This window comes from Thunnus albacares, chromosome 13 (genome assembly GCF_914725855.1).
Source record: "Thunnus albacares chromosome 13, fThuAlb1.1, whole genome shotgun sequence".
Classification (NCBI taxonomy): Eukaryota; Metazoa; Chordata; class Actinopteri; order Scombriformes; family Scombridae; genus Thunnus; species Thunnus albacares.
This window is the reverse complement of record NC_058118.1, coordinates 27,627,748-27,652,426: the sequence shown is the minus strand read 5'-3', so window position 1 is coordinate 27,652,426 and position 24,679 is coordinate 27,627,748. Positions and strand designations below refer to the sequence as shown.

The window sequence follows — 24,679 nt, the reverse complement described above, 5'->3', positions numbered from 1 at the left end:
ATGTTTACCTTTTTGGAATGTGTTGCAAGAGGTTTAATTTTACATCAGATGTAGTGTTTTTGTTGCAATGTAATGATGATTAAGTGTTTAGGTGTTTAGGTTTCAAGGAAAATGTATTGAGTTTGGGGTCTCTTGAGTTCTGATATGCACAAAGGATTATGAAATGATAAAAGGAGGGAATGTGAAAGAAAATTGAATAGTAGGTTATCATTTTATAAATCTTTTGTATATATGTTACAAATGTTTTCAAACTAAGGAGTCAATGTTTGTCATCAACTGAATGTGATGTAATGTCATCGTCATTTTGGGGACACATGTTGGTGAAGAAATCCTACTCCTAGGCTAGTTGAACTCTTGAACCTGTTTCTATCTGAGGGTTGCTTGCTGACCTCTGGGGTTAGCTAGAGATATCTGTCTTAAGCCTACTGTTTTAGAGACCATACTTGTTTGTAAGAAGGTGTACCGGTTTGTGGAAGTGTCCATTTAGGGACCAGACTGTTTTTAGCTTTGCTTCTGGAGAGGTATAAAGCTGTCTAGTTTGAGTTCACAATCTTTAGAGAAAGGGCTGGCTTTAGGGAAAGGGCCAGCTGAACAACATGCTTTCTCTCCAAAAATACAAGATGATTGTATTTTTGTTTGTGTTTGGACATTTGTATAATTGTTACTGATGATGTGATGGATTGTACAGTGTTTACAACTGCTTCAACAAGTAACAATGTTTAATGCTTTCTTTATGTCTCCATGTGCCTTCTTTCTCGAGAGAAAATTTCCACAACAGTTCCCTCCCCTTTAGATCTACAGTTTGAAGATGGGTGTAACCAACATGTGGTGAAGTGCAGGAAGCTGTCAGCCTCCATTCACTCCAGAGACACATGATGTTTAGATCAGAGCTCAAACTAGTTTCATTTCTAAGAAAGTGAAAGTCAGACAGTCATTGACACTGAGAGCTGAAATGGCGCAGCAAGGAGTTCAGCTGGACCGGGAAGCTTTCTCTTGTTCTATCTGTCTGGATCTACTGAAGGATCCGGTGACTATTCACTGTGGACACAGTTACTGCATGAGCTGTATTAAAGGCTTCTGGGATGAAGAGGATGAGAAGAAAATCCACAGCTGCCCTCAGTGCAGACAGACCTTCACACCGAGGCCTGTCCTGGTGAAAAGCACCATGTTAGCAGTTTTAGTGGAGCAGCTGAAGAAGACTGGACTCCAAGTTGCTCCTGCTGATCACTGCTATGCTGGACCTGAAGATGTGGCCTGTGATGTCTGCACTGGGAGGAAGCTGAAAGCCTTCAAGTCCTGTCTGGTGTGTCTGGCCTCTTACTGTGAGAAACACCTCCAGCCTCACTATGATGTAGCTCCAATAAAGAAACACAAGCTGGTCGACCCCTCCAAGAGGCTGCAGGAGAACACAACAAGCTCCACTCTGTCCACACATGTCCTTGTTCCCTCCCCTTTAGATCTACAGTTTGAAGATGGGTGTAACCAACATGTGGTGAAGTGCAGGAAGCTGTCAGCCTCCATTCACTCCAGAGACACATGCTGTTTAGATCAGAGCTCAAACTAGTTTCATTTCTAAGAAAGTGAAAGTCAGACAGTCATTGACACTGAGAGCTGAAATGGCGCAGCAAGGAGTTCAGCTGGACCGGGAAGCTTTCTCTTGTTCTATCTGTCTGGATCTACTGAAGGATCCGGTGACTATTCCCTGTGGACACAGTTACTGCATGAGCTGTATTAAAGGCTTCTGGGATGAAGAGGATGAGAAGAAAATCTACAGCTGCCCTCAGTGCAGACAGACCTTCACACCGAGGCCTGTCCTGGTGAAAAACACCATGTTAGCAGTTTTAGTGGAGCAGCTGAAGAAGACTGGACTCCAAGCTGCTCCTGCTGATCACTGCTATGCTGGACCTGAAGATGTGGCCTGTGATTTCTGCACTGGGAGGAAGCTGAAAGCCTTCAAATCCTGTCTGCTGTGTCTGGCCTCTTACTGTGAGAAACACCTCCAGCCTCACTATGATGTCGGTCCATTAAAGAAACACAAGCTGGTCGACCCCTCCAAGACGCTGCAGGAGAACATCTGCTCTCGTCATGATGAGGTGATGAAGATGTTCTGTCGTACTGATCAGCAGAGTATCTGTTATCTCTGCTCTGTGGATGAACATAAAGGCCACGACACAGTCTCAGCTGCAGCAGAAAGGACTGAGAGGCAGAGAGAGCTCGAGGTGAGTCGACAGAAAATCCAGCAGAGAATCCAGGACAGAGTGAAAGATGTGAAGCTGCTTCAACAGGAAGTGGAGGCCGTCAATCGCTCTGCTGATAAAGCAGTGGAGGACAGTGAGAAGGTCTTCACTGAGCTGATCCGTCTCATCCAGAAAAGAAGCTCTGATGTAAAGCAGCAGATCAGATCCCAGCAGGAAACTGAAGTGAGTCGAGTTGAAGAGCTTCAGGAGAAGCTGGAGCAGGAGATCACTGAGCTGAAGAGGAAAGACGCTGAACTGAAGCAGCTCTCACACACAGAGGATCACAACCAGTTTCTACACAACTACCCCTCACTGTCACAACTCAGTGAACCTACAAACTCATCCAGCATCAATATCCGTCCTCTGAGATACTTTGAGGATGTGACAGCAGCTGTGTCAGAGCTCAGAGATCAACTACAGGACATCCTGAAGGAGAAATGGACAAACATCTCACTGACAGTGACTGAAGTGGACGTTTTACTGTCAGAAGCAGAACCCAGGACCAGAGCTGGATTCTTAAAATATTCACGAGAAATCACACTGGATCCAAACACTGCACGCACATGGCTGTTATTATCTGAGGGGAACAGAAAAGCAACAGTCATGAGTCAACAACAGTCTTATTCTAGTCATCCAGACAGATTCACTGGATATTGTCAGGTCCTGAGTAGAGAGAGTCTGACTGGACGTTGTTACTGGGAGGTGGAGTGGAGCGGGAGGAGAGTTTATGTAGCAGTCGCATACAAGAATATCAGCAGAGCAGGGGATGAAAGTCACTTTGGACACAATGACAAATCTTGGGCGTTAGATTGTGACACTGACAGTTATAAGTTTTTGTTTAACAACATCTCAGCTCCTGTCTCAGGTCCTCGGTCCTCCAGAGTAGGAGTGTACCTGGATCACAGAGCAGGTATTCTGTCCTTCTACAGCGTCTCTCAAACCATGACTCTCCTCCACAGAGTCCAGACCACATTCACTCAGCCTCTCTATGCTGGAATTAGGTTTTATTATTTTGGAGACACAGCTGAGTTCTGTAAACTCAAATAGACAGAAACCATTTCAGACTTCATGTGTCAGATTCTGTGTTGAATTTCTTCATTTTCTTTGTCTCCAGTGTTTCTGAACTGCAGAGATCAGCTGTCAATCAAACTGGGATTATCAACACTTTTTTTGTAATAATTTCTTTAAATGTCACTTTTTCCTGTGTGTTTTCATCCATGGAGACTATCACTGCTCATGACGATGTTTTAACTTTTACTGACATTTCTTCAGATGAAAATTTAAACTTCTCTTTGTTCTAAATCTTAGTTTAATGTTTGTATTGATGTATTTGTGTGTTGTTGTTTCTCCTCCACTGAGAAAACACCAGACCTTCCTTTATCATAGATATTTTGTTCTCACCACTTTGTACATTTTTATAAAGAAATATACAATAAAACTGTAATTATCCTGATAATAATCAATAAGGAGATCATTTATTATTTTCTTGTACATAGCTGACATTCTGGGTTAAACAAAGTGATTGTGTGGATGAAGTGAATCTGAACATGAAATCATTGAACAAGAGTCATTTAACAGACTTTACTGATTAGATGTGTGAACAAACTGAAGGTTTATATCATGAATAAAGTTCTTTTTCTCAACAATGAACAAAAGTATTTTCTTTTGTCTTCATTTCAGGATCTTATTAAAAGCTTCTGGAGAAAATGTGAAACTAATATGAGAGTTTATTTGAGGCACTTTTCCTCCTGAAACACAACAAAGTTCAGTGTTCATGTTTAGAGCAGAAGAACGTTTTTCAGTGAGTGTCTGAACTTTCAACTTTCTTCACTAATTGTCAGAGAAATGAGCAGAGTTTTTATCATTTTTTGTGGACTTAGTGTCTTTTTTTTTAAAACAGACCTAGAAAAACTAGAAAAAATAATGAGATCAAAGTGTCTGTATGTGACTGTTTAATTTACTTTGACACATATATTCAAATTTGTCAAGTTTTCCTGTAAACTTACCTACTGGCTGAGACGGCATTCGGCCATGAGGTGCAGTGTACAATTAAGACTTTTCTCCAGCTGTGTTTCCTTCTGACCATAACAAATCCCTTTAGTACATTTGGAATTATTTCAACACGGGTTAAGAAATAAAATTGCTGATTTAGTCGCTGTTATTGTTATGAGTAGTGCCCTGAATATTTTCATTTATATCACTTAAAAATGTCTGAGATGGAAACATGTTAGTAACAATATTATCAAAAACATTATTTCCTATGAAATGTAATTCATAGTGAACATGAATTAATGCACTAATCTTTCTTCACAGTTCTGCACCAAAACAGAATAATGGAACAATAACAAAAACCATCAGGGAAACTAATTTAGTGTTGTTCTGTTAACTTTGTTAAATAGTTGTGAATAGTGCAGAGAGCACACTGGCATCTATGCAGGTAAGGACAACAGCACAGGCCACACCAAACCCCGTACTAATGACTGCACTAAAGTGACTAAGCTTAATCAACAATAAACATTATGATTATTTGCAGCTCTAAATATATTGATCAACAACTATGAGTCTTCCTGTGGGCACTCATACGTGGAGGCTGGTGTATAAACTGATAATGGACAATGAAACACAGCTGTAAAGATATAAAATATGTCTTCATAGGACAAGTTACAATTGTTGACAAATACTATACATTAATAAACACTTAAAATGTCCTTATCTGCTTACAACTACATTACAGTGTTTTATAAACCACTTATTAAATGTTTATATACTGATTATAAATGCTAAATAAGGGAACTTAAAGTGATTTTCTTTTCAACCTGTGTTAATATATTTTTCGACCACTTGGGGGCAGCAGAACACACTGTAAACATCACTGGCAGAATACAGTATTATCACCTTATACAGTTGATGTGGTGAACATGTTACCAAACAGTTGCCTATTTACTCTTCCAGCAGACAAGAGACAACATTAGCATTCATTTGCAGTCATTTTTCTGTCCTCTTGACAAATGTAAATCCACATTCACTCTCTTTTTAGGTCTGTTTTGGTCTGCAACAACTCCTGAGTAAAAGATGTGTGACTGTAGCTGCTGAATGTTGCTGCTGTGGCCGGAAGCAACGTTGTTAAGAACCAAAACAGTAACTTTGTGGACTTTAACACTGAAACAATGAGCTGAAAGAAGCTGAAACACTCAGAAGAGCTGAGGAGGACTGCAGAGTCAGCTTATAATTCTCTGTGTGCTTGTTACCTCAACCTCCTTCACATTACACATGGTCATTTTGTCCATTAATATACAGATATTGATTAGAGCAGCTTTAAATATACAAAAAAGCCCTTTCACATGAGCATTTCATAGTGTAAACATTGGAGCAATTTTACATGTTGGTTTCATCTTTGAGGAAAGCCCCCCAGTCACTTTCCTGTTTAAGAAACAAAGGCAGCCCTCAGTGGGTTATATAGACTTGGTTTCATAGATTCTGTGGCAGCTGGACAAGAAGCTGAGATTAAACTCTAGTATTTACACTGTAGATATAACCCAAACCCAACGATTCTGGATGATACACTGTTATATTGTGAGTGTTGCAGCAGGTTTACAGCTTGTATTCTAAACAAAACTTTATATTTCTAGGAGACTGTGGGATTCACGCTTTTGTATTCATCACAGTTTTCTTCTCTTTTTCTCTTTATTTCTAAAAAAAAGCCACTTTGATCTAATGGTTGACCTCTCTTGTTTCTGTTTATGTGTTTGGGTTGAGAAGAAACATTGAGGAAGTTACAAATAAGACTTCCAACATGTCTCACATTTGAACTGGATGTCGTCACATTAAAGTTTACCTCTCACACCTCACATATGTTAATGTAATATGGTTTGTGATGTGTTAAGATAGAAACATGTGATATTTAATAAGCTACACACTTTATGAAAAGCTCTTTGAGACATGCATGTAATGTGAGCTGTATGAATAAACTTGACTCAGTGTTTTACAGCTAAGTTAACTTGAGACTAACTCTATGCACCATCCTATCATTGATCCTGTCACTGCAAATGTGTGTAATGTAACACAGCAAGAGTAAAAATAACATAAAAACTGTTTCTGCTTCAGTGAAACAGAAATCTGACATTTGAGATGATTTACTCGAGTTCTTATTTGAGTAAAATGTTTCCATCTTTATTGATAACAGGCTGATGTAGATATTATGATGGTTAATTGTGTATCATGATTTATGTTTCAGGAAAACACATAACTGAACTAAATTAATATCCACACCAGGTTTACACGTTCATATTTCATTGTGCATCATCTTCATGTTGGCTGTGTAAAATGAGGATGAATTATCCATCTGGGAGTGAAAAAAGAAAGAGAAGAAAGAGGAAGAAGAGAAAAGAAAGCAGGACAGTAAAAACTGAAGCAGATAATGAAGAATGATGATTAATGATGAATTAATAAATTAAACCAAAATAATTAGATAGCAAAGATACATGATGTCATGTAACATGTAGCCTGACTAACATTTGTTTTAGGAGTTGACAAGAACTTGACTAATCATATCTAGCACGACAGAAATCTTTTTTTCCTTTTTTATTTTGTTTTGTATTTTTTGCCAGCAGTAATCCTAACTGGTTTGTCTGATTTACAATCATTTGTTTTTTTCAGTTTGACAAAGTGTCCCTTTAGCTGTCAGCCAGCTTTACCCCCAAATCTAAACTTATTTACCTTGAGATTATGTAGCCCATCTACCCTCTATATTATGTAGATGGGGCCCTGAGCTCTTTATCTGAATTTCCTTTGTTATATTATCTCTGATTAATGTAATGTTTTTTGCTTGGGTCACTTTGGAAATCCTATACCTCTTGAATATACCTTATTGTGAGACCACAGTGTAACAAACAATTGAGTGTACTAACCCTTTAACGCAGTACAATACCACACTCTAATATAAGTTGGTATAGAGTATGAAGGCTATGTAGCTTTTAACCTCTGAAATAATAAACACACTCAGAAACCATTTGAAATTAGAAGTAATCATTTCCTCCTTTAATTCTAAAGCAAAATTAAATGAAAATAATATTAAATTAAATACCAGGAGTGTTCACTGCTTTTGTTTCACAAGTTACACAGTAGTTTTCCCTTTTTACCTTTCCAACTTTAAATTATATGCTTTTACTAGTCCACTGAATTATTTTAGTGACCAAACACACACACACACACACACACACACACATTATCACTCTATGCTAAGCCGGCAAAAAGGATATAACAAAATAAAGTAAAAGCGTTGCAGGCCTGATGCGGTGCTTGTGATCGTAGGGACCAAAAACTTAGTGGTCGCTTCACTCAAGTTTAGAGCATGAAACAAATAAAGCAGGTCGGTACGTTTTTCAGAGTTACGGCATCCTCCAGAGAAAGCTAACAGTCCACAGGTCTCTGTCCATGAGCAGGATGGCAGCACTCGGGCATATTCACGGAGTTTGGTGGTTATCCAGCGTTGCCAGAGGAACTCTGAGCATATCCGGGTGGCTCAGAGCGATATCTGGTTGTTGTCCCTCGTTTCCAGGTCGGAATAAGTTCAGACGAAGCTACTTTGTCGAGCTGGGTTAGCTAGCAGCAGCCTACAGTCCGTTCACATTGCTAACTCACCGCTCACTTCATTAACGAGCAGCCTCTTTCAAGTTGGCTACAGCGCAGCAGACTTCGGATAGAAGTTATCTGTTACTCTCAAAACATGTCCTCTTACAAATTATCGAGCTGACAATCTAAGACTCAGGTACATCTATACTTTTTTCTGAACAACTTCAGATTTCCACCAGAAAAAAACTCCCGCATTAGCTCGTTCACCTCCTGCTGCTTTCTTCTCCGCTCCTCTAGTCTCTCTCCTCTTTCTCTCTTACTCCCCCTGTCTGCGTACACACACACGTCAGCCAAGTAACACACACAAACCTATTTGACCATATTCACCTCTCCAGAAAGATACCACTCTATTTAATTAGCAGCTTTTCTATCAAAAGGAAATAAAATAAAATACATGTATGCATTTTTAACATCCTTAACATGTTTACTCATGAATTTAACCTTTTTAAACACAATAAGAATTATGAATTTTAACCATACTCTTTTAACAAACCCTATTTATCTATTTATCTATCACAGACAACTATTTATAAACATATTTTTAACTGGGCTACACCATATGAGACTAATTAAAATCTAATGTAAACTAAATTAATATTTTTATTTTGGTAATGTTTGTGAAACCAGCTGTGAAACTGATTAAAGTTGAGTAAATCAGAGTAAATAAAAAGACAATGATGAGATAATACAAATGAATAAGGGCATAAGGAAAATTTAAAAGATTCATTTCAGGAATTCATATGAACTTATTCTGAATATACTTTGTTGATATGCTGTTAATAAAGGTCAAACACACAGTATCTCTCTCAAACGGCTTCTCTTCCTGAAATGAATCACAGCTTGATAACTCCTCCTTCTTCTTCCTGCTCTCAAACACAACAAGCTTCACTCTGTCACACGTGTCCTTGTTCCCTCCCCTTTAGATCTACAGTTTGAAGATGGGTGTAACCAACATGTGGTGAAGTGCAGGGAGCTGTCAGCCTCCATTCACTCCAGAGACACATGATGTTTAGATCAGAGCTCAAACTAGTTTCATTTCAAAGAAAGTGAAAGTCAGACAGTCATTGACACTGAGAGCTGAAATGGCGCAGCAAGGAGTTCAGCTGGACCGGGAAGCTTTCTCTTGTTCTATCTGTCTGGATCTACTGAAGGATCCGGTGGCTATTCCCTGTGGACACAGTTACTGCATGAGCTGTATTAAAGGCTTCTGGGTTGAAGAGGATGAGAAGAAAATCTACAGCTGCCCTCAGTGCAGACAGACCTTCACACCGAGGCCTGTCCTGGTGAAAAACACCATGTTAGCAGTTTTAGTGGAGCAGCTGAAGAAGACTGGACTCCAAGCTGCTCCTGCTGATCACTGCTATGCTGGACCTGAAGATGTGACCTGTGATTTCTGCACTGGGAGGAAGCTGAAAGCCTTCAAATCCTGTCTGGTGTGTATGGCCTCTTACTGTGAGAAACACCTCCAGCCTCACTATGATGTCGCTCCATTAAAGAAACACAAGCTAGTCGACCCCTCCAAGACGCTGCAGGAGAACATCTGCTCTCGTCATGACGAGGTGATGAAGATTTTCTGTCGTACTGATCAGCAGAGTATCTGTTATCTCTGCTCTGTGGATGAACATAAAGGCCACGACACAGTCTCAGCTGCAGCAGAAAGGACTGAGAGGCAGAGAGAGCTCGAGGTGAGTCGACACAAAATCCAGCAGAGAATCCAGGACAGAGAGAAAGATGTGAAGCTGCTTCAACAGGAAGTGGAGGCCGTCAGTCGCTCTGCTGATAAAGCAGTGGAGGACAGTGAGAAGATCTTCACTGAGCTGATCCGTCTCATCCAGAAAAGAAGCTCTGATGTGAAGCAGCAGATCAGATCCCAGCAGGAAACTGAAGTGAGTCGAGTCAAAGAGCTTCAGGAGAAGCTGGAGCAGGAGATCACTGAGCTGAAGAGGAAAGACGCTGAACTGAAGCAGCTCTCACACACAAAGGATCACAACCAGTTTCTACACAACTACCCCTCACTGTCACAACTCAGTGAACCTACAGACTCATCCAGCATCAATATCCGTCCTCTGAAGTACTTTGAGGATGTGACAGCAGCTGTGTCAGAGCTCAGAGATCAACTACAGGACATCCTGAAGGAGAAATGGACAAACATCTCACTGACAGTGACTGAAGTGGACGTTTTACTGCCACAACCAGAACCCAAGACCAGAGCTGAGTTCTTAAAATATTCACGTGAAATCACACTGGATCCAAACACTGCACGCACATGGCTGTTATTATCTGAGGGGAACAGAGAAGCAACATTCATGAGGAAACAACAGTCTTATTCTAGTCACCCAGACAGATTCACTGGGCGGCATCAGGTCCTGAGTAGAGAGAGTTTGACTGGACGTTGTTACTGGGAGGTGGAGTGGAGCGGGATGGAAGTTCATGTAGCAGTCGCATACAAGAATATCAGCAGAGCATGGATTGGATTTGGACAAAATGACAAATCTTGGGCGTTAGATTGTGACACTGACAGTTATCAGTTTTGGTTCAACAGCATCAGAACTCCCGTCTCAGGTCCTCGGTCCTCCAGAGTAGGAGTGTACCTGGATCACAGAGCAGGTATTCTGTCCTTCTACAGCGTCTCTGAAACCATGACTCTCCTCCACAGAGTCCAGACCACATTCACTCAGCCTCTCTATGCTGGAGTTTGGCTTTTTGATTATGGAGACACAGCTGAGTTCTGTAAACTCAAATAGACAGAAACCATTTCAGACTTCATGTGTCAGATTCTGTGTTGAATTTCTTCATTTTCTTTGTCTCCAGTGTTTCTGAACTGCAGAGATCAGCTGTCAATCAAACTGGGATTATCAACACTTTTTTGTAATAATTTCTTTAAATGTCACTTTTTCCTGTGTGTTTTCATCCATGGAGACTATCACTGCTCATGACGATGTTTTAACTTTTACTGGCATTTCTTCAGATGAAAATTTAAACTTCTCTTTGTTCTAAATCTTAGTTTAATGTTTGTATTGATGTATTTGTGTGTTGTTGTTTCTCCTCCACTGAGAAAACACCAGACCTTCCTTTATCATAGATATTTTGTTCTCACCACTTGGTACATTTTTATAAAGAAATGTACAATAAAACTGTAATTATCCTGATAATAATCAATAAGGAGATCATTTATTATTTTCTTGTACATAGCTGACATTCTGGGTTAAACAAAGTGATTGTGTGGATGAAGTGAATCTGAACATGAAATCATTGAACAAGAGTCATTTAACAGACTTTACTGATTAGATGTGTGAACAAACTGAAGGTTTATATCATGAATAAAGTTCTTTTTCTCAACAATGAACAAAATATTTTCTTTTGTCTTCATTTCTGGATCTTATTAAAAGCTTCTGGAGAAAATGTGAAACTAATATGAGAGTTTATTTGAGGCACTTTTCCTCCTGAAACACAACAAAGTTCAGTGTTCATGTTTAGAGCAGAAGAACGTTTTTCAGTGAGTCTCTGAACTTTCAACTTTCTTCACTAATTGTCAGAGAAATGAGCAGAGTTTTTATCATTTTTTGTGGACTTAGTGTCTTTTTTTTTAAAACAGACCTAGAAAACTTGGAAAAACTAATAAAATCAAAGTGTCTGTATGTGACTGTTTAATTTACTTTGACACATATATTCAAATTTGTTAAGTTTTCCTGTAAACTTACCTGCTGGCTGAGACGGCATTCGGCCATGAGGTGCAGTGTACAATTAAGACTTTTCTCCAACTGTATTTCCTTCTGACCATAACAAATCCCTTTAGTACATTTGGAATTATTTCAACACAGGTTAAGAAATAAAATTGCTGATTTAGTCGCTGTTATTGTTATGAGTAGTGCCCTGAATATTTTCATTTATATTACTTACAAAATGTCTGAGATGGAAACATGTTAGTAACAATATTATCAAAAACATTATTTCCTATGAAATGTAATTCATAGTGAACATGAATTAATGCACTAATCTTTCTTCACAGTTCTGCACCAAAACAGAATAATGGAACAATAACAAAAACCATCAGGAAACTAATTTAGTTTTGTTCTGTTAACTTTGTTAAATAGTTGTGAATAGTGCAGAGAGCACACTGGCATCTATGCAGGTAAGGACAACAGCACAGGCCACACCAAACCCCGTACTAATGACTGCACTAAAGTGACTAAGCTTAATCAACAATAAACATTATGATTATTTGCAGCTCTAAATATATTGATCAACAACTATGAGTCTTCCTGTGGGCACTCATACGTGGAGGCTGGTGTATAAACTGATAATGGACAATGAAACACAGCTGTAAAGATATAAAATATGTCTTCATAGGACAAGTTACAATTGTTGACAAATACTATACATTAATAAACACTTAAAATGTCCTTATCTGCTTACAACTACATTACAGTGTTTTATAAACCACTTATTAAATGTTTATATACTGATTATAAATGCTAAATAAGGGAACTTAAAGTGATTTTCTTTTCAACCTGTGTTAATATATTTTTCGACCACTTGGGGGCAGCAAAACACACTGTAAACATCACTGGCAGAATACAGTATTATCACCTTATACAGTTGATGTGGTGAACATGTTACCAAACAGTTGCCTATTTACTCTTCCAGCAGACAAGAGACAACATTAGCATTCATTTGCAGCCATTTTTCTGTCCTCTTGACAAATGTAAATCCACATTCACTCTCTTTTTAGGTCTGTTTTGGTCTGCAACAACTCCTGAGAAAAAGATGTGTGACTGTAGCTGCTGAATGTTGCTGCTGTGGCCGGAAGCAACGTTGTTAAGAACCAAAACAGTAACTTTGTGGACTTTTTTACTGAAACAATGAGCTGAAAGAAGCTGAAACACTCAGAAGAGCTGAGGGGGACTGCAGAGTCAGCTTATAATTCTCTGTGTGTTTGTTACTTCAACCTCCTTCACATTACACATGGTCATTTTATCCATTAATATAGAGATATTGATTAGAGCAGCTTTAAATATACAAACAAACCCTTTCACATGAGCATTTCATAGTGTAAACATTGGAGCAATTTTACATGTTGGTTTCATCTTTGAGGAAAGCCCCCCAGTCACTTTCCTGTTTAAGAAACAAAGGCAGCCCTCAGTGGGTTGTATAGACTTGGTTTCATAGATTCTGTGGCAGCTGGACAAGAAGCTGAGATTATACTCTAGTATTTACACTGTAGATATAACCCAAACACAACAATTCTGGATGATCCACTGTTATATTGTGAGTGTTGCAGCAGGTTTACAGCTTGTATTCTAAACAAAACTTTATATTTCTAGGAGACTGTGGGATTCACACTTTTGTATTCATCACAGTTTTCTTCTCTTTTTCTCTTTACTTCTAAAAAAAAAACACTTTGATCTAATGGTTGACCTCTCTTGTTTCTGTTTGTGTTTGGGTTGAGAAGAAACATTGAGGAAGTTACAAATAAGACTTCCAACATGTCTCACATTTGAACTGGATGTCGTCACATTAAAGTTTACCTCTCACACCTCACACATGTTAATGTAATATGGTTTGTGATGTGTTCAGATACAAACATGTGATATTTAATAAGATACACACTTTATGAAAAGCTCTTTGAGACGTGCATGTAATGTGAGCTGTATGAATAAACTTGACTCAGTGTTTTACAGCTAAGTTAACTTGAGACTAACTCTATGCACCATCCTATCATTGATCCTGTCACTGCAAATGTGTGTGATGTAACACAGCAAGAGTAAAAATAACATAAAAACTGTTTCTGCTTCAGTGAAACAGAAATCTGACATTTGAGATGATTTACTCGAGTTCTTATTTGAGTAAAATGTTTCCATCTTTATTGATAACAGGCTGGTGTAGATATTATGATGGTTAATTGTGTATCATGATTTATGTTTCAGGAAAACACATAACTGAACTAAATTAATATCCACACCAGGTTTACACGTTCATATTTCTTTGTGCATCATCTTCATGTCGGCTGTGTAAAATGAGGATGAATTATCCATCTGGGAGTGAAAAAAGAAAGAGAAGAAAGAGGAAGAAGAGAAAAGAAAGCAGGACAGTAACAACTGAAGCAGATAATGAAGAATGATAATTAATGATGAATTAATAAATTAAGCCAAAATGATTAGATAGCAAAGATAAATGATGTCATGTAACATTTAGCCTGACTAACATTTGTTTTAGGAGTTGACAAGAACTTGACTAATCATATCTAGCACGACAGAAATCATTTTTTCCTTTTTTATTTTGTGTTGTATTTTTTGCCAGCAGTAATCCTAACTGGTTTGTGTGATTTACAATCATTTGCTTGGTTCAGTTTGATAAAGTGTCCCTTTAGCTGTCAGCCAGCTTTACCCCCAAATCTAAACTTATTTACTTTGAGATTATATGAGACTGATTAAAATCTAATGTAAACTAAATAAATATTTTTAGCTTTGGTAATGTTTGTGAAACCAGCTGTGAAACTGATCAAAGTTGAGTAAATCAGAGTAAATAATAATAAAAAAGATAATGATGAGATAATACAAATGAATAAGGCCATGAGGAAAATTTAAAAGATTCATTTCATGAATTCATATGAACTTATTCTGAATATACTTTGTTAATATGCTGTTAATAAAGGTTAAACACACAGTATCTCTCTCAAACGGCTCCTCTTCCTGGAATGAATCGCAGCTTGATAACTCCTCCTTCTTCTTCCTGCTCTAAAAAACAACAAGCTCCACTCTGTCCACACATGTCCTTGTTCCCTCCCCTTTAGATCTACAGTTTGAAGATGGGTGTAACCAACATGTGGTGAAGTGCAGGGAGCTGTCAGCCTCCATTCACTCCAGAGACACATGATGTTTAGATCAGAGCTCAAACTAGTTTCATTTCTAAGAAAGTGAAAGTCAGACAGTCATTGACACTGAGAGCTGAAATGGCGCAGCAAGGAGTTCAGCTGGACCGGGAAGCTTTCTCTTGTTCTATCTGTCTGGATCTACTGAAGGATCCGGTGGCTATTCACTGTGGACACAGTTACTGCATGAGCTGTATTAAAGGCTTCTGGGATGAAGAGGATGAGAAGAAAATCTACAGCTGCCCTCAGTGCAGACAGACCTTCACACCGAGGCCTGTCCTGGTGAAAAACACCATGTTAGCAGTTTTATTTGAGCAGCTGAAGAAGACTGGACTCCAAGCTTCTCCTGCTGATCACTGCTATGCTGGACCTGACGATGTGGCCTGTGATTTCTGTACTGGGAGGAAGCTGAAAGCCTTCAAGTCCTGTCTGAATTGTCCAGCGTCTTACTGTGAGAAACACCTCCAGCCTCACTATGATGTCACTCCATTAAAGAAACACAAGCTGGTCGACCCCTCCAAGACGCTGCAGGAGAACATCTGCTCTCGTCATGATGAGGTGATGAAGATTTTCTGTCGTACTGATCAGCAGAGTATCTGTTATCTCTGCTCTGTGGATGAACATAAAGGCCACGACACAGTCTCAGCTGCAGCAGAAAGGACTGAGAGGCAGAGAGAGCTCGAGGTGAGTCGACAGAAAATCCAGCAGAGAATCCAGGACAGAGAGAAAGATGTGAAGCTGCTTCAACAGGAAGTGGAGGCCGTCAATCGCTCTGCTGATAAAGCAGTGGAGGACAGTGAGAAGATCTTCACTGAGCTGATCCGTCTCATCCAGAAAAGAAGCTCTGATGTGAAGCAGCAGATCAGATCCCAGCAGGAAACTGAAGTGAGTCGAGTCAAAGAGCTTCAGGAGAAGCTGGAGCAGGAGATCACTGAGCTGAAGAGGAAAGACGCTGAACTGAAGCAGCTCTCACACACAGAGGATCACAACCAGTTTCTACACAACTACCCCTCACTGTCACAACTCAGTGCATCTACAGACTCATCAAGCATCAATATCCGTCCTCTGAGATACTTTGAGGATGTGACAGCAGCTGTGTCAGAGCTCAGAGATCAACTACAGGACATCCTGAAGGAGAAATGGACAAACATCTCACTGACAGTGACTGAAGTGGACGTTTTACTGTCAGAACCAGAACCCAAGACCAGAGCTGGATTCTTAAAATATTCACGTGAAATCACACTGGATCCAAACACTGCACACATAAATCTGTTATTATCTGAGGGGAACAGAAAAGCAACATCCATGATGAAACAACAGTCTTATTCTAGTCACCCAGACAGATTCACTGGATGGTTTCAGGTCCTGAGTAGAGAGAGTCTGACTCAACGTTGTTACTGGGAGGTGGAGTGGAGCGGGACAAGAGTTTATGTAGCAGTCGCATACAAGAATATCAGCAGAGCAGGGAATGAAAGTAACTTTGGACACAATGACAAATCTTGGGCGTTAGATTGTGACAGTAAAAGTTATAAGTTTTGGTTCAACAACATCTCAACTCCTGTCTCAGGTCCTCGGTCCTCCAGAGTAGGAGTGTACCTGGATCACAGAGCAGGTATTCTGTCCTTCTACAGCGTCTCTGAAACTATGACTCTCCTCCACAGAGTCCAGACCACATTCACTCAGCCTCTCTATGCTGGAGTTTGGCTTTATTTTGGAGACACAGCTGAGTTCTGTAAACTCAAATAGACAGAAACCATTTCAGACTTCATGTGTCAGATTCTGTGTTGAATTTCTTCATTTTCTTTGTCTCCAGTGTTTCTGAACTGCACAGATCAGCTGTCAATCAAACTGGGATTATCAACACTTTTTTTGTAATAATTTCTTTAAATGTCACTTTTTCCTGTGTGTTTTCATCCATGGAGACTATCACTGCTCATGATGATGTTTTAACTTTTACTGACATTTCTTCAGATGACAATTTAAACTTCTCTTTGTTCTAAATCTTAGTTTAATGTTTGTATTGATGTATTTGTGTGTTTTTTGTTTCTCCTCCACTGAGAAAACACCAGACCTTCCTTTATCATAGATATTTTGTTCTCACCACTTTGTACATTTTTATAAAGAAATATACAATAAAACTGTAATTATCCTGATAATAATCAATAAGGAGATCATTTATTATTTTCTTGTACATAGCTGACATTCTGGGTTAAACAAAGTGATTGTGTAGATGAAGTGAATCTGAACATGAAATCATTGAACAAGAGTCATTTAACAGACTTTACTGATTAGATGTGTGAACAAACTGAAGGTTTATATCATGAATAAAGTTCTTTTTCTCAACAATGAAGAAAGTATTTTCTTTTGTCTTCATTTCAGGATCTTATTAAAAGCTTCTGGAGAAAATGTGAAGCTAATATGAGAGTTTATTTGAGGCACTTTTCCTCCTGAAACACAACAAAGTTCAGTGTTCATGTTTAGAGCAGAAGAACGTTTTTCAGTGAGTCTCTGAACTTTCAACTTTCTTCACTAATTGTCAGAGAAATGAGCAGAGTTTTTATCATTTTTTATGGACTTAGTGTCTTTTTTTTAAATAAGCCTAAAAAAAATTGGAAAAAGTAATAAAATCAAAGTGTCTGTATGTAACTGTTTAATTTACTTTGACACATATATTCAAATTTATCAAGTTTTCCTGTAAACTTACCTACTGGCTGAGACGCCATTCGGCCATGAGGTGCAGTGTACAATTAAGACTTTTCTCCAACTGTGTTTCCTTCTGACCAGAACAAATCCCTTTAGTACATTTGGAATTATTTCAACACGGGTTAAGAAATAAAATTGCTGATTTAGTCGCTGTTATTGTTATGAGTAGTGCCCTGAATATTTTCATTTATATCACTTAAAAAATGTCTGAGATGGAAACATGTTAGTAACAATATTATCAAAAACATTATTTCCTATGAAATGTAATTCATAGTGAACATGAATTAATGCACTAATCTTTCTTCACAGTTCTGCACCAAAACAGAATAATGGAACAATAACAAAAACCATCAGGAAACTAATTTAGTTTTGTTCTGTTAACTTTGTTAAATAGTTGTGAATAGTGCAGAGAGCACACTGGCATCTATGCAGGTAAGGACAACAGCACAGGTCACACCAAACCCCGTACTAATGACTGCACTAAAGTGACTAAGCTTAATCAACAATAAACATTATGATTATTTGCAGCTCTAAATATATTGATCAACAACTATGAGTCTTCCTGTGGGCACTCATACGTGGAGGCTGGTGTATAAACTGATAATGGACAATGAAACACAGCTGTAAAGATATAAAATATGTCTTCATAGGAGAAGTTACAATTGTTGACAAATACTGTACATTAATAAACACTTAAAATGTCCTTATCTGCTTTATAACTACAGTATAGTGTTTTATAAACCACTTATTAAATGTTTATATACTGATTATAAATGTTAAATAAGGGAACTTAAAGTGATTTTCTCTTCAACCTGCGTTAATACATTTTTTGACCACTTGGGGGCAGCAGAACACACTGTAAACATCACTGGCAGAATACAGTATTATCACCTTATACAGTTGATGTGGTGAACATGTTACCAAACAGTTGCCTATTTACTCATCCAGCAGACAAGAGACAACATTAGCATTAATTTGCAGTCATTTTTCTGTCCTCTTGACAAATGTAAATCCACATTCACTCTCTTTTTAGGTCTGTTTTGGTCTGGCAACGACTCCTGAGAAAAAGATGTGTGACTGTAGCTGCTGAATGTTGCTGCTGTGGCTGGAAGCAACGTTGTTAAGAACCAAAACAGTAACTTTGTGGACTTTAACACTGAAACAATGAGCTGAAAGAAGCTGAAACACTCAGAAGAGCTGAGGAGGACTGCAGAGTCAGCTTATAATTCTCTGTGTGTTTGTTACCTCAACCTCCTTCACATTACACATGGTCATTTTATCCATTAATATACAGATATTGATTAGAGCAGCTTTAAATATACAAACAAGCCCTTTCACATGAGCATTTCATAGTGTAAACATTGGAGCAATTTTACATGTTGGTTTCATCTTTGAGGAAAGCCCCCCAGTCACTTTCCTGTTTAAGAAACAAAGGCAGCCCTCAGTGGGTTATATAGACTTGGTTTCATAGATTCTGTGGCAGCTGGACAAGAAGCTGAGATTAAACTCTAGTATTTACACTGTAGATATAACCCAAACACAACGATTCTGGATGATCCACTGTTATATTGTGAGTGTTGCAGCAGGTTTACAGCTTGTATTCTAAACAAAACTTTATATTTCTAGGAGACTGTGGGATTCACACTTTTGTATTCATCGCAGTTTTCTTCTCTTTTTCTCTTTATTTCTAAAAAAAGCCACTTTGATTTAATGGTTGACCTCTCTTGTTTCTGTTTATGTGTTTGGGTTGAGAAGAAACATTGAGGAAGTTACAAATAAGACTTCCAACATGTCTCACATTTGAACTGGATGTCGTCACATTAAAGTTTACCTCTCACACCTCACATATGTTAATGTAATATGGTTTGTGATGTGTTCAGATACAAACATGTGATATTTAATAAGCTACACACTTTATGAAAAGCTCTTTGAGACGTGCATGTAATGTGAGCTGTATGAATAAACTTGACTCAGTGTTTTACAGCTAAGTTAACTTGAAACTAACTCTATGCACCATCCTATCATTGATCCTGTCACTGCAAATGTGTGTGATGTAACACAGCAAGAGTAAAAGTAACATAAAAACTGTTTCTGCTTCAGTGAAACAGAAATCTGACATTTGAGATGATTTACTCGAGTTCTTATTTGAGTAAAATGTTTCCATCTTTATTGATAACAGGCTGATGTACATATTATGATGGTTAATTGTGTATCATGATTTATGTTTCAGGAAAACACATAACTGAATTAAATTAATATCCACACCAGGTTTACACGTTCATATTTGATTGTGCATCATCTTCATGTCGGCTGTGTAAAATGAGGATGAATTATCCATCTGGGAGTGAAAAAAGAAAGAGAAGAAAGAGGAAGAAGAGAAAAGAAAGCAGGACAGTAAAAACTGAAGCAGATAATGAAGAATGATGATTAATGATGAATTAATAAATTAAGCCAAAATAATTAGATAGCAAAGATACATGATGTCATGTAACATGTAGCCTGACTAACATTTGTTTTAGGAGTTGACAAGAACTTGACTAATCATATCTAGCACGACACAAATCTTTTTTTCCTTTTTTATTTTGTTTTGTATTTTTTTTTGCCAGCAGTAATCCTAACTGGTTTGTCTGATTTACAATCATTTGTTTTTTTCAGTTTGACAAAGTGTCCCTTTAGCTGTCAGCCAGCTTTACCCCCAAATCTAAACTTATTTACCTTGAGATTATGTAGCCCGTCTACCCTCTATATTATGTAGATGGGGCCCTGAGTTCTCTATCCGAATTTCCTTTGTTATATTATCTCTGATTAATGTAATGTTTTTTGCTTGGGTCACTTTGGAAATCCTATACCTCTTGAATATACCTTATTGTGAGACCACAGTGTAACAAACAATTGAGTGTACTAACCCTTTAACGCAGTACAATACCACACTCTAATATAAGTTGGTATAGAGTATGAAGGCTATGTAGCTTTTAACCTCTGAAATAATAAACACACTCAGAAACCATTTAAAATTAGAAGTAATCATTTCCTCCTTTAATTCTAAAGCAAAATTAAATGAAAATAATATTAAATTAAATACCAGGAGTGTTCACTGCTTTTGTTTCACAAGTCACACAGTAGTTTTCCCTTTTTACCTTTCCAACTTTAAATTATATGCTTTTACTTGTCCACTGAATTATTTTAGTGACCAAACACACCCACACATTATCACTCTATGCTAAGCCGGCAAAAAGGATATAACAAAATAAAATAAAAGCGTTGCAGGCCTGATGCGGTGCTTGTGATCGTAGGGACCAAAAACTTAGTGGTCGCTTCACTCAAGTTTAGAGCATGAAACAAATAAAGCAGGTCGGTACGTTTTTCAGAGTTACGGCATCCTCCAGAGAAAGCTAACAGTCCACAGGTGTCTGTCCATGAGCAGGATGGCAGCACTCGGGCATATTCACGGAGTTTGGTGGTTATCCAGCGTTGCCAGAGGAACTCTGAGCATCCCCGGGTGGCTCAGAGCGATATCTGGTTGTTGTCCCTCGTTTCCAGGTCGGAATAAGTCCAGACGAAGCTACTTTGTCGAGCTGGGTTAGCTAGCAGCAGCCTACAGTCCGTTCACATTGCTAACTCACCGCTCACTTCATTAACGAGCAGCCTCTTTCAAGTTGGCTACAGCGCAGCAGACTTCGGATAGAAGTTATCTGTTACTCTCAAGACATGTCCTCTTACAGATTATCGAGTTGACAATCTAAGACTCAGGTACATCTATACTTTTTTCTGAACAACTTCAGATTTCCACCAGAAAAAAAACTCTCTTACTCCCCCTGTCTGCGTACACACACACGTCAGCCAAGTAACACACACAAACCTATTTGACCATATTCACCTCTCCAGAAAGATACCACTCTATTTAATTAGCAGCTTTTCTATCAAAAGGAAATAAAATAAAATACATGTATGCATTTTTAACATCCTTAACATATTTACTCATGAATTTAACCTTTTTAAACACAATAAGAATTATGAATTTTAACCATACTCTTTTAACAAACCCTATTTATCTATTTATCTATCACAGACAACTATTTATAAACATATTTTTAACTGGGCTACACCATATGAGACTAATTAAAATGTAATGTAAACTAAATTAATATTTTTATTTTGGTAATGTTTGTGAAACCAGCTGTGAAACTGATTAGAGTTGAGTAAATCAGAGTAAATAATAATAAAAAGATAATGATGAGATAATACAAATGAATAAGGCCATGAGGAAAATTTAAAAGATTCATCTCAGGAATTCATATGAACTCATTCTGAATATACTTTGTTGATATGCTGTTAATAAAGGTTAAACACACAGTATCTCTCAAACAGCTCCTTTTCCTGGAATGGATCGCAGCTTGATAACTCCTCCCTCTTCTTCCTGCTCTCAAACACAACAAGCTCCACTCTGTCACACATGTCCTTGTTCCCTCCCCTTTAGATCTACAGTTTGAAGATGGGTGTAACCAACATGTGGTGAAGTGCAGGAAGCTGTCAGCCTCCATTCACTCCAGAAACACATGCTGTTTAGATCAGAGCTCAAACTAGTTTCATTTCTAAGAAAGTGAAAGTCAGACAGTCATTGACACTGAGAGCTGAAATGTCGCGGCAAGGAGTTCAGCTGGACCGGGAAGCTTTCTCTTGTTCTATCTGTCTGGATCTACTGAAGGATCCGGTGACTATTCACTGTGGACACAGTTACTGCATGAGCTGTATTAAAGGCTTCTGGGATGAAGAGGATGAGAAGAAAATCCACAGCTGCCCTCAGTGCAGACAGACCTTCGCACCGAGGCCTGTCCTGGTGAAAAGCACCATGTTAGCAGTTTTAGTGGAGCAGCTGAAGAAGACTGGACTCCAAGCTGCTCCTGCTGATCACTGCTATGCTGGACCTGAAGATGTGGCCTGTGATGTCTGCACTGGGAGGAAGCTGAAAGCCTTCAAATCCTGTCTGGTGTGTCTGGCCTCTTACTGTGAGAAACACCTCCATCCTCACTTTGAATCAACTACATTTAAAAAACACAAGCTGGTCGACCCCTCCAAGACGCTGCAGGAGAACATCTGCTCTCGTCATGATGAGGTGATGAAGATGTTCTGTCGTACTGATCAGCAGAGTATCTGTTATCTCTGCTCTGTGGATGAACATAAAGGCCACGACACAGTCTCAGCTGCAGCAGAAAGGACTGAGAGGCAAAAAGAGCTCGAGGTGAGTCGACAGAAAATCCAGCAGAGAATCCAGGACAGAGTGAAAGATGTGAAGCTGCTTCAACAGGAAGTGGAGGCTGTCAATCGCTCTGCTGATAAAGCAGTGGAGGACAGTGAGAAGATCTTCACTGAGCTGATCCGTCTCATCCAGAAAAGAAGCTCTGATGTGAAGCAGCAGATCAGATCCCAGCAGGAAACTGAAGTGAGTCGAGTCAAAGAGCTTCAGGAGAAGCTGGAGCAGGAGATCACTGAGCTGAAGAGGAAAGACGCTGAACTGAAGCAGCTCTCACACACAGAGGATCACAACCAGTTTCTACACAACTACCCCTCACTGTCACAACTCAGTGAACCTACAGACTCATCCAGCATCAATATCCGTCCTCTGAGATACTTTGAGGATGTGACAGCAGCTGTGTCAGAGCTCAGAGATCAACTACAGGACATCCTGAAGGAGAAATGGACAAACATCTCACTGACAGTGACTGAAGTGGACGTTTTACTGTCACAACCAGAACCCAGGACCAGAGCTGGATTCTTAAAATATGCAAATGAAATCACACTGGATCCAAACACAACACACACATATGTGTTATTATCTGAGGGGAACAGAAAAGCAACATCCATGAGGAAAGAACAGTCTTATTCTAGTCACCCAGACAGATTCACTGGATATTGGCAGGTCCTGAGTAGAGAGAGTCTGACTGGACGTTGTTACTGGGAGGTGGAGTGGAGCGGTACGCAAGTTTATGTAGCAGTCGCATACAAGAATATTAGCAGAGCATGGATTGGATTTGGACACAATGACAAATCTTGGGCGTTAGATTGTGACACTAACAGTTATAAGTTTTGGTTCAACAACATCTCAACTCCCGTCTCAGGTCCTCGGTCCTCCAGAGTAGGAGTGTACCTGGATCACAGAGCAGGTATTCTGTCCTTCTACAGCGTCTCTGAAACCATGACTCTCCTCCACAGAGTCCAGACCACATTCACTCAGCCTCTCTATGCTGGAATTAGGTTTTATTATTTTGGAGACACAGCTGAGTTCTGTAAACTCAAATAGACAGAAACCATTTCAGACTTCATGTGTCAGATTCTGTGTTGAATTTCTTCATTTTCTTTGTCTCCAGTGTTTCTGAACTGCAGAGATCAGCTGTCAATCAAACTGGGATTATCAATACTTTTCTGTAATCATTTCTTTAAATGTCACTTTTTCCTGTGTGTTTTCATCCATGGAGACTATCACTGCTCATCACAATCTTTTAACTTTTACTGACATTTCTTCAGATGAAAATTTAAACTTCTCTTTGTTCTAAATCTTAGTTTAATGTTTGTATTGATGTATTTGTGTGTTGTTGTTTCTCCTCCACTGAGAAAACACCAGACCTTCCTTTATCATAGATATTTTGTTCTCACCACTTTGTACATTTTTATAAAGAAATATACAATAAAACTGTAATTATCCTGATAATAATCAATAAGGAGATCATTTATTATTTTCTTGTACATAGCTGACATTCTGGGTTAAACAAAGTGATTGTGTGGATGAAGTGAATCTGAACATGAAATCATTGAACAAGAGTCATTTAACAGACTTTACTGATTAGATGTGTGAACAAACTGAAGGTTTATATCATGAATAAAGTTCTTTTTCTCAACAATGAACAAAATATTTTCTTTTGTCTTCATTTCAGGATCTTATTAAAAGCTTCTGGAGAAAATGTGAAACTAATATGAGAGTTTATTTGAGGCACTTTTCCTCCTGAAACACAACAAAGTTCAGTGTTCATGTTTAGAGCAGAAGAACGTTTTTCAGTGAGTCTCTGAACTTTCAACTTTCTTCACTAATTGTCAGAGAAATGAGCAGAGTTTTTATCATTTTTTATGAACTTATTGTCTTTCTTTTAAAAAATAATGAGATCAAAGTGTCTGTATGTTACTGTTTAATTTACTTTGACACATATATTCAAATTTGTCAAGTTTTCCTGTAAACTTACCTACT

The 24,679-nt window shown here is 38.5% G+C and overlaps 2 protein-coding genes across 2 annotated transcripts; both read left to right on the top strand.

Moving 5' to 3' along the window:
- The first annotated feature begins 1,432 nt into the window (after positions 1-1,432).
- LOC122995818 (E3 ubiquitin/ISG15 ligase TRIM25-like) lies at positions 1,433-10,612 on the top strand. Its single transcript, XM_044371188.1, has 2 exons — positions 1,433-3,272; positions 8,912-10,612. The coding sequence occupies exons 1-2, from the start codon at positions 1,617-1,619 to the stop codon at positions 10,610-10,612; spliced, it is 3,357 nt and encodes a 1,118-aa protein (XP_044227123.1). The 5' UTR covers positions 1,433-1,616.
- A 4,103-nt stretch (positions 10,613-14,715) lies between these two features.
- LOC122995467 (tripartite motif-containing protein 16-like) lies at positions 14,716-23,740 on the top strand. Its single transcript, XM_044370734.1, has 2 exons — positions 14,716-16,101; positions 23,360-23,740. Exons 1-2 carry the CDS (start codon positions 14,821-14,823, stop codon positions 23,738-23,740), a joined length of 1,662 nt encoding a protein of 553 aa, XP_044226669.1. The 5' UTR covers positions 14,716-14,820.
- Positions 23,741-24,679: the final 939 nt, after the last annotated feature.

Excerpts from the sequence above, each read along its gene's own strand:
- LOC122995818 (XM_044371188.1), top strand. The coding sequence starts at position 1,617 with ATGGCGCAGCAAGGAGTTCAGCTGGACCGGGAAGCTTTCTCTTGTTCT. Across the intron at positions 3,273-8,911 it reads GAGACACAGCTGAGTTCTGT|AAAGTGAAAGTCAGACAGTC; the intron begins AAACTCAAATAG and ends TTCATTTCAAAG.
- LOC122995467 (XM_044370734.1), top strand. The coding sequence starts at position 14,821 with ATGGCGCAGCAAGGAGTTCAGCTGGACCGGGAAGCTTTCTCTTGTTCT. Across the intron at positions 16,102-23,359 it reads GATTCACTGGATGGTTTCAG|GTCCTGAGTAGAGAGAGTCT; the intron begins GTCCTGAGTAGA and ends GGATATTGGCAG.